At 36.0% G+C, this 10162-nt stretch overlaps 2 protein-coding genes across 2 annotated transcripts; both read left to right on the top strand.

Moving 5' to 3' along the window:
• Positions 1-1620: 1620 nt before the first annotated feature.
• Positions 1621-3797, top strand: LOC117908078. The gene is made up of 4 exons (XM_034821739.1): positions 1621-1716; positions 1816-1965; positions 2955-3170; positions 3307-3797. The coding sequence occupies exons 2-4, from the start codon at positions 1886-1888 to the stop codon at positions 3566-3568; spliced, it is 558 nt and encodes a 185-aa protein (XP_034677630.1). The 5' UTR covers positions 1621-1716; positions 1816-1885; the 3' UTR covers positions 3569-3797.
• A 2658-nt stretch (positions 3798-6455) lies between these two features.
• On the top strand, positions 6456-8243 carry LOC117908591. Its single transcript, XM_034822240.1, has one exon. The coding sequence runs from the start codon at positions 6594-6596 to the stop codon at positions 7803-7805; it is 1212 nt and encodes a 403-aa protein (XP_034678131.1). The 5' UTR covers positions 6456-6593; the 3' UTR covers positions 7806-8243.
• Positions 8244-10162: the final 1919 nt, after the last annotated feature.

Genomic DNA, 10162 nt, shown 5'->3' with positions numbered 1-10162 from the left:
CATCGAATCCATTTATCGATCACTTAAAGGACATTACGCCCTTTATTTTGAAAGAATAACTCAGTCACAAATTCTTGAAGGTTTTCAGAAGTTTAGGGAAGCTTTCTTGATAATGAGAAAAGGGTTCTTGGATTTTTATTTTTTTTTTATTTATACTGCAATAATCTTAACATTTCTTTTTGGTTATATCATATATGTTGTGTCATTTTTCTCAAGTTCACTCTTGCAGATTCATCCATGTTTATATTATATGGTACCCCATCCATTACTATAATCTCTATTTGTTCTAGCAGGAGTATTAAAATTCAAGTGTGCTTCGATTGATTAGGAATCTTTCCTTGTCTACTGGGATTGACTAACCAATTTCCGGATCGCAGGACTTAGGATAACTATAGTTTTTCCTGACTTCTTCCTCAACTTAGTTGTAATTGGTTGATTATTGTGGAATTTTTGGTTGACTCAAAACAATGGCCCCATCTTACTAACAGGGTCCTCCTCTCTTTTTTCTATAGGCATATTCCTCAGAAGAATCTCATTGATTCCTTGTATGTTGCATTGGTGAAGCTGCATTGAAAGTGAAGATTGATTTCAGAGCTTACAAATTTATGGGGAATCACTTTCATTTTCATAATTATCAAATATTTTATTTTAAGTAAATCATTATTTCTATTTTCTAATTATCAAATATAATTTTATATTTTTATTTTTTATTAAAATTGTCTTCAAAAATGGTTGCTAAACATGATCTAAAATTTTTATTAACAATTTATTTTTATAGCATTTTTTTAAAAGTAATTTTTATTTAAAACTCTTTAAAAAATAATTTTTATAACTTGTTCTTTGCAAAAGTATTAAATAATTATATACAATATAACATTTTTTTAATGTATTTTTTATATTTTTAATTTTAAAAAATTATTTGTTTGATAAAAAAATTTGTTAAATGTTTTTCAATTTAAAAAATAAACAAAAAGACAATTCTTGTAAAGTAAAATAATTACCAATCATTATCAAAATCTTTAAATTATGTTTCTACTTAATATTAAAAAATATTATTTTTAAAATTCATGAACAAATTCTTTCTTTTCTAATTATTTTTATTTTATAATTTATATGGAGGAAATCATTTCCATTTTCTTTTTAATATCATGAATCAACCACGCCCACTGAAAATGAAAGACAACCAGCTGGAACCGCAGAAAGTGACTTGAGGTTGAGATTTCGTGTGCTTCACGCTTCTCTATGAAAGCGCGTCAGGTGGGCCGTCGGATCTGGAGATTGATAGCTTCTTCTTCTATTCTTTTACTTCACCGACAATGCATGTCGTCGTCAACACTTCAACCAAACAAACCCTCCACCTCTCACCTTCTATTACTTGTACCAAATTGGACCCACCTTCTCAAAGTAATTTTTTTTAATTAATTTGAAATCATATTTTAAAAATATGATTTAAATTTATACTACAGAATTGGGCACGGAGCGTTACCTAAGCCGCTACAGTGATAATAAGGTTTGTTTGGCGGGTAAAATACTCAAAACAGTAGTTTTCATGTACTCAGAATCTTGTACCGTAACGGTCACTTATACCGTCTGCATTGACTGCGTCTACCTGATTCCAAAAGCTTTCATGTGGCTTCTTTCTCAATTTAGCGTTTGCTTGTGAAAGCAAATTTTTTTTTTTGGTTGCAGGTGAGATGGTTATTTTCAATCAAACAGGTATGGTGTCATATTCTTTTGGTAAATTTCTCTTTCTTTTTCTTATTATCATTATTATTATTGTCATTATTTCTTGTTATAATTGCCTCTGCTTCTCAGACAGACTGTGTGGTTTATAGAGAGTAGGGAGAAGGGTAGATCTGGTGTGACCTGAAGGTTCTCTGCAGCGATGGCTTCAACAGTGATACTGGTCGTGGTCTTAATCTTTGATGTCATTGCCTTTGGTTTAGCAGTTGCAGCTGAGCAGAGGAGAAGCACTGTGAGTACACACTCTTATTTCTCTCACTGCTTCAATGAGTTACTCTGTTTTCCTATGCTTGATAGATAGGTGGGAAGGTGCATTTTGTGGTGGAGGTTAGTGGGTGAATGTTTGATTTTGTTGATGGGTTTCTACTTTGATGCATTTTTGTGATTTTGTTGATGGGTTTGGAGAAATGGGGTCTCTTTAAGGTATGGATCCATTGTCTCCTGTATGGTACCTGAGAAAATGGAGGAAAAAGAAAACAGAAATTGAAGGATTGGGTGTTTGTTCTTTTATCGTTTCTTTTCCCACTGTTTTCTGAGCAGCCAAGCAGAGGGTAACTGAAATTCTTGGATCTATTTGTTTTCTAAATGTTTCAGATCTATTACCATTTCCCTCTATCAACTTCAAAACAGGAATAAGCTTACTCCAAAGAATTGAGATGGATCTATTTGTCTTATGGATGGAATTTGATTAGGCAACACTGAAATGATTATGAGATCTGAGTATTGATGGGGTGATCTCCTTCTCTGAAAGTGCTTATTGATTAATAGCCAGCCACCGATAAGACTAGATCTGAGTAGGATAAAGGCATTTGCTTTAAGTCCACAAATTCCATCAATTTTCCCCAATTCAAATCTGGCCACTAGTGATGCTTCATCTCATAATTGACTTTTTAGCTTGCTATGATGTTTTTGTGATTCTGGTCTTACTGGAACCAAGCATTTTTACATCATATTTGGTCCAAAATAATGAAATTTAAGATTCAAAACTTCTGGGTCTTTTTGTCTTATATTCTCTTAGCAGCCAAACAGATCAGCCAACATTTGCTTAACACTTTTAAGTACTTCAACCAATTTGTTCAGTACAGGTCACTACTTTGGATTATTGAGATTTCGGCTTTATACCCATCTCTGTTTTTAATGTAGCAATGATCTCTTTGGCTGATTAGCTGGTTCCTAATGAATTAAAGTGCCATTGTTGTTTTCTTTGACAGGAGAAGCACTGCCCAAGTTGTTCCAGACAGTGAAGATAATTATAAGTACTGTGTCTATGACTCAGACATTTCAACCGGTTTGGGTGTTGGTGCACTTCTTTTCCTCTTCGCCAGTCAAGCCATTATAATGGTCGCAAGCCGATGCTTCTGCTGTGGGAAGGCTTTGAATCCTGGAGGTTCAAGGGCTTGGGCAGTCATCCTTTTCATAACTTGCTGGTTCGTTCCTGTACTAAAGCATACTAGTAAACCATGAGTGTTTTCCTCAAAAAAATTGACCAGATTCATTAATTTTTCAAATATCTTGATCAATTTTGCAGCTAAGATTTAGTATTTTTTCTGTGATCAATATCAGGGTTACTTTTCTCATTGCTGAGATATGCCTGTTAGCGGGTTCAGTGAGGAATGCCTACCACACCAAGTACAGGACAATTTTCAGTGAGGATCCCCCGTCATGTGAGACCTTGAGAAAGGGTGTGTTTGGCGCAGGGGCCGCTTTCACATTCTTCACTGCCATTCTCTCTGAACTCTACTATGTTTGCTATTCAAAAGCCAGAGGAAGCTTCCCAGCTTATGGTGGTAGAGAAACTGGTGTTGGGATGGGAACCTACAGCTGAGCTTAGTTAAGGCGATCATGACTGGCTTGTCAATTTGCTTTCTCCATTGCCCATTTTGTTTTTCATTTCATATATGAGGGATTGAATTTAGTCAGAGATAGATTGTATTCTCATCTGTATTTCATGTTTTTTTTTTCCCCTCATTCTATTGTGAACGATTCCTTCTTTGTCCTATAAATAATAGCAGGATCAGGACACTGTTGGTCGTGTTCCTATACGATTTACATGATCATGTTCTCAATGGTAGCTAATTATCTGGCCAGGTTCATATCACATTTTCTTTTTCGGGTTTTTTGTTAACCTTGCATGGAAAAAATCATCCTGCATATCAGGCCACAGGGATACTTTTGTTGATCTCAACATTTGTTAGTTTGAAGAATTTCATCCTTACAAGTGATTAGGAAACTGAATGTGATGATAATTCGTAGATTATCAGAAGTTGCTGTTTACAATGGCAGAGGAACTAAATTTCAGATGTCCCAAATGCAGAAGGGCTCAAAATCTTGACTGTATAAATGGTTGAAGAAATTGGTAGGAACATGAATGTTCTTGATGAAACCCTTGAGAAGATGATCTATTGTAATTCTTTTCACATGGCAATGCTTCCTTGAAATTTATCAAATTCTTACAAGCAGCACAAGCAAGGAAGGAAAATTTTTAATCTTCTGCCCATTTACTGCATTTTTATAGGAAGAAATCAAATTAGAAGGAAAATGTGTAGGCCACATGTTCTTCAGAAGGTGGGGTGTTTCTCTGCTAAATTTTTTTTCCCATTGCTTTCTCAGCTAAAATGAAAGAATGGTAATAAAAAAAAATATAGAAAATAGGTTAAAAACATTTTAGATTTTTAAATGGAATTTTATTCTACAAAACATAAAAACTGTTTTTAAAAATGATTTTCCGTAACTGTTTTCAAAAAAACTTCTTAAACAAAGTCTACATTTCTGCAGACTGCAACTTTGGCTTGGGTTTGGTCTATTCTCATCATCAAGATGAGACCAGAATTTTGGAATCTGTTACCTATCAAACATGGAACCTTAATCCCCGGGGTCGGTGGCAGGATCATTCCACCCTGAGAAAAAAACAAAAACAAAAAACAAAAAAAACAAAACAGAGGGAATCAAAGTTTTATGCCAAAGAAAATCCTTACACCGAAAGGAGTTATTCCCACTCCCATCCAGACGAAAAAGTCAGCAACGGAACCAGGTTTTGCTTGACGATTGACTCAAATGTTAGTAAGAAAAGGACTGGGCACAAGGGGCACAGCCATAAGAGTTGACTTTAATCCAAGAAATACTAAGAAATTAGGCAAAGTCTCATGCATAAGATATGTTCCATGCAGCCACACAATGGATCAAGTTGTGGGGGTCCTTAGTTCTTACAAAGTGGCCACTTCCCAGAATGGGGTATGATTGTCTCTTCACTACAGAAAATCCTATGTGGTTGAATTTTTCAGCTGGTTCAGATGATGACCAGAGCATTATCGTTTACTTTATTCTACTTCTTAGGTTATCTGATTGTGCCATTCCACCTCATATATCCACTTGAGTTGGAAACTAATATAATAATTATCACAAAAGAGAATATATCTAAAAGAATATTACTAAGAAAAGCACAAAAAGGAGTTTGATTTTAAGTTAATCTGCACCATTAGAAAGTAGAGGCTTTGATCCTAAATGGGTGAGAGAATATTTGGTAATCTGTACTGTGCAACTGCCATGAAACATTCTTTTTTTTTTCTTTTGACTCTACTCTGACAATGAATCCTCATCTGCCAAAAGTCAGACCCCTTTCAGGACCAAGAAAAGAAACAAATAGTGGCTTGTGATGTAATACGTTTGGTTTAGTTGATTTCATGTGTAACACCTGTTCATATCATATAAATATTGTCTATTATAATTGTAATTTCTCTCAGTTTTAAACCATGTCCATTCAATTAAAAACAACTCATATATATATATATATATATATATATATATATATATATATAGAGTTTTCTTGTATTGCAAGACTAAACAGATAGACATTTCTTACGGGATTGGATAGATAAAGACCCATGTTGATATTAGGGATTAGTTTTAATACTATTTGTAATGACTTTTTCTCTCTTATATGAGAGTGCATTAGGTGGTGATTTTAAAAAACATTTTTAACGTTTCTGATACTTAAAAGATAAAAATTTTAAATGTTAAAAAAGTTATAAATACTTCCTTCCTTACGGGATTGGATAGATAAAGATCCATGTCGATATTAGGGATTAGTTTTAATACTATTTGTAATGACTTGTTCCCTCTCATATGAGAGTGCATTAGGTGGTGATTTTAAAAAACATTTTTAACGTTTCTAATACTTGAAAGATAAAAATTTTAAATGTTAAAAAAGTTATAAATACTTCTTATAATCACTGTTAAATAGATTCTAAATTTGTTTACTATAGGCCCAAAAAATTTTACTGACTTAAAAATGCGTTTATATGATTAAGAGAAGTTTATATGTATATAGCATCAAAAACTTCTTCTCCTGCGGCAGGATATCCCAACATGCCAGAAAAATTGCTTGGCTTTTCTAGGGATGTAGCAAACTTGTTTGCATGAGTTTTTGACATCTGGTATTGTTCAAAGTCGTGAGGCATGAGTTCCTCATCTCAATGGGTAAACATCATTTTTGTCTTTGAGCCTGAGTGTGAGGGGGAGACTCATCGTCCATTAACTTGGATGGAAGAGTTGAGTGAAACTTGACCAAAAAACTAAATTCATAGTATTGGAGATAACCGTGTGGGTCCTCCACCTATCAACCCTGTGCCTCTCATCCAAGTCAGCGCATATCATATCTTTATCTGCTCTATAAGTTGTAGTCATTCCCTCGTCACCTCAAACCTGCCCTCTTCCTGATCCTACCGTCTCTTTCTCCTACTTGTTGATTGATCAGGGCTTGCTCTTTGTAAATTTGTTCTGCTATTTTTCCTGTAGGCCTCTTCTTCTACAATCTGCAACCAAGAGAAAAGGCTCATATCACTGTGACCACAATGGATGATGCTAATAGTAGTGTATCAAATCAAGAGGATGAAGATGTTGGCAACATGGCTCGGACTGTACTGAACCGGAATCCAGGTAAAGACAAGGGCAAGAGACGTTGTATTGGCTCGGAGAAGAAACTGTTAAAGCCAGCCATGGAAGAGTCATTGATGCTGAATAGGCCTCTTAAGAGGGTCAGAAGCTTGGAACATCAAATCCCAATTCAACGACCTTCTCATTTCATCCATCAAATGGCTCCAAATCCTATTTCTTCTCCAGCTTCCTTAAGGTTTGGTCTTCCCTTTTCCATGCCAACCCATGTGGAGCAACAAATGATCTCTTTTTCACCAAATGACTCTGAGTTGGAGCCTTACTCGAACCATAGGCTTCTCCAGTATTGGAGCAGTGTGCTTAATCTAAGTCCTCGAGGAAGAACGATGATGCCAACAATGCTGACAAATGGACTAGTCCAAGATGGAGGTGGTGTTTTTAGGCCTTCAACCATTGGTCCGCCCAACGCCAAGCTCTACAGAGGAGTGAGGCAACGCCAATGGGGCAAATGGGTGGCTGAGATACGTCTCCCTCGCAACAGGAGGCGCCTATGGTTAGGCACATTCGACACAGCAGAGGAGGCTGCTTTGGCCTATGACCGAGAGGCCTTCAAGCAAAGGGGAGAGAATGCACGCCTGAATTTCCCACATCTTTTCATCCACCAGAAAAGTGAAGATATGGGAGCCTTAATGGCTTCAAATTCAGCTTCTTCATATTTCTCCCATATCACCAATAAAAATCCCCTGCCCCAACAGAACCAACAGCATCTCCAGCAAGTCCAAGGAGAGACCAATTCACCAGTTTGGCAAATGGGAATGGTGCCTTCAGCTCTTGGGCATAGTCCTAAAAAAGATTTGGCCAAGCCCAGCTTTAAGGGCAAGTGTCCTGCTGATCTACGATCAAGCGAGATCACGGTCCAGGCTCAGGCACTCACACCAGGTTCTGGAACAGGGGAAGGCATATCAGAAATTTCCAATCCTGTATGGGGTGATATGACAGAGACTTGGTACAATTCAGTTTCAGCAGGTATGGTTCCTGTTAGCCCATTATGGGATTATTTTGATGCTGCAAATCATCTATTACCACAACCCAGAACAACTTTCCCTAGCTCTCAGCCACAGGACAGTAGTAGCACTACTGTCCAACAGCCCCAAGATAATTATGCAGCCTGAGCTTCATTGTCTCCCTCTCTGTCTACCCTCACTGGCTGCTGCATTTTCAATGAACAGCCAATGATCAGTTACAAATTCTCTCAACTTCATTTCACGAATCAAAACCTCAATCCCACCATATCCCAGTCAGCTGCTTCTCTATTCTGATAATTCTACACATTCTTACATCTTGTCTACACATCTGATTTACTAGCAACCAAATGCTAACTCTCTTGTAGAATGGTTGTTATTGTATATTTATGTCATCTGGCACATAGGATTTGGGGACGGTTTCATTAGCCCCTCTACTTTGGTCCATAAATCGCAAGCTCTGATACGATCCAAGACTATGCTTGCAGCTTGTACAGTGGTTTTCATCTTGTTAACATGGTGTATATTCTCTGTTTTTATAAAAAGGCAAAAAAGATTAGATGAAATGAGTCATCCCCAGTTGAAATTTGATCTGTTTGTTGGATTTTTACTATGGTTTTCTTGAGAAAAAAGATTGGGTAAAAAGAAATTTTTTATTTTTTGTCCACAAACTGTTAGATTATGTTGAGTGATGGGATTTGGTTCATTCTGAAAAAGACGTCCATGCAAATTGACATTGTATATGCAGTTAATCTGTCATAGTTGAGGGAAATTGAATATGCAAGCCACCCCCCCATGAGATCATCATTATACATTTCTTGTCTGCAACGGAAAGACATTGACAAACAGTTCATTGAAATAATCCAACTAAAATTATCTGAAGAAGTTAAAGCCCCCATGGATAATCATCAATGGTTTCTTTAAATTAATCTCAGCATCCAATCACTGAGCTGCCTCCATCTACTGCATAAAAAAATAAATTGTAGTGTGGGTGCTCTGTCACACCTGGCTGATCAAGTCTAACCTTTGAATAGTTCAACCTCCAAATGAAAACATTTGACTGTAGAAATGGAAGCGGCAATTTTTGTAATCAATCCAAAGAATGGTCGCTCCATGATGATTTCGGTCTATATGGTAATGTTTTTAGAAACAATTTTCTCACCCTAATATGCATATTGAGCCCAAATCAAACAAATTTAAGTTTTTATAAAAATCGGTAGTTGATAGTTCAACATGGTATTATAGCTTGATTTAGTCGAAGTTCGTGAGTTCAAACCACCTCTCCATAATTTGTTTCTCTTACCCGATTTGCAATTCTATGGTATCACTCCACATACAGGTATGGGGTCGAACACGAGGGAGGGTATTAAAGAGCATGACATGCATATTGGTAGTTCAACACACCATTCTCAATTGCTTTTTGTTCCATTGTTTTTGGGAACAACATTTGAGCACTAAAATATTGAAAACAGTTTTATTGACTTATTCTCCATGTATAGAATGCAAAGGTTTCCAAAATATTTTTCATAATTTTAATTGTTACTAAAAACAATCTATGAAAAACAATTAAGAACTTCTCGAATTTCTTCAAGAAAAGAATCTGTTTTCAAAACAAATTCTCAAAAATTGTCTTCTCTCAAAAGTGGACATGTTAAAAAACTTATTTTCTGTTTTTCAAAATGTCCCTTTATTTCTAAAAAGTATTCTTCGTATTTTCAATTGTTACTCAAAACATAATATAAGAAATAACTAAAAACACCTTAAATTTTTCCCAAAAAAGCAGCATGTTTTCAGAATAAAATCTTAAAAAACTGTCTTTTTTTTTTTTCTAATCAAAGTTTAGCAAACATGTTTTCTAAGTTAGAAAATTGTTTTTGGTTTTAAAAATAGTCTCTCTAAACAAACCCTTCATTTCCAGAAAGCACCCAATCATTATCTTTATTTTAGACCTTAGTTCAAGCTTGTATGTGAATTATCAACCAAGAATGGCCCATAAACATTGCAGAAAGAGCCTGAACTCTCAACAGGCTCTCTACTTGTCATCAACCCAGGCCAGCCCAGAAAGTTTCAGCATGTGAGCCAAACCATCAGCCCAACCCAACCAACTCAAAAGCCCATTTCTACACCCAAGTCTTCAAATTCAGGCTCAGTGGATCTCTTCACACTTAACAACAAAACACCTTCATGTGACTGCAATAAATTCTAGGACGTGTGAGGGCCTTTTGCTTCATCTCTTAGCAAGAGAAGATGTCATATTTCAGCTATTCAACCTTTTCTATGGCTCTCTCTCTCCGGAGAAAAGAATGGAAACACTTGAACCACAATCTTGGCTCTCCACCATCATCTACATTTGTTTGTGTTCTTTGTATTAAGATGATATTGCAGTGATATCTCGGAGTTTAATGCCGATGGATCGAGGTGCTAAGCCCACTCTTTTGACAGTTGCGACTCTTAAAAAATATGTACCAAAGAGAAGTACAATATTTACCTGAATTGTCGATGATAAT

This window comes from Vitis riparia, chromosome 19 (assembly GCF_004353265.1).
Source record: "Vitis riparia cultivar Riparia Gloire de Montpellier isolate 1030 chromosome 19, EGFV_Vit.rip_1.0, whole genome shotgun sequence".
NCBI classification, from domain to species: Eukaryota; Viridiplantae; Streptophyta; class Magnoliopsida; order Vitales; family Vitaceae; genus Vitis; species Vitis riparia.
The sequence above is the reverse complement of the archived record's forward strand: the minus strand, read 5'-3'. Positions and strand labels throughout refer to the sequence as shown.

Excerpts from the sequence above, each read along its gene's own strand:
- LOC117908078 (XM_034821739.1), top strand. The coding sequence starts at position 1,886 with ATGGCTTCAACAGTGATACTGGTCGTGGTCTTAATCTTTGATGTCATT. Across the intron at positions 1,966-2,954 it reads GCAGTTGCAGCTGAGCAGAG|GAGAAGCACTGCCCAAGTTG; the intron begins GAGAAGCACTGT and ends TTTCTTTGACAG. Across the intron at positions 3,171-3,306 it reads ATCCTTTTCATAACTTGCTG|GGTTACTTTTCTCATTGCTG; the intron begins GTTCGTTCCTGT and ends GATCAATATCAG.
- LOC117908591 (XM_034822240.1), top strand. The coding sequence starts at position 6,594 with ATGGATGATGCTAATAGTAGTGTATCAAATCAAGAGGATGAAGATGTT.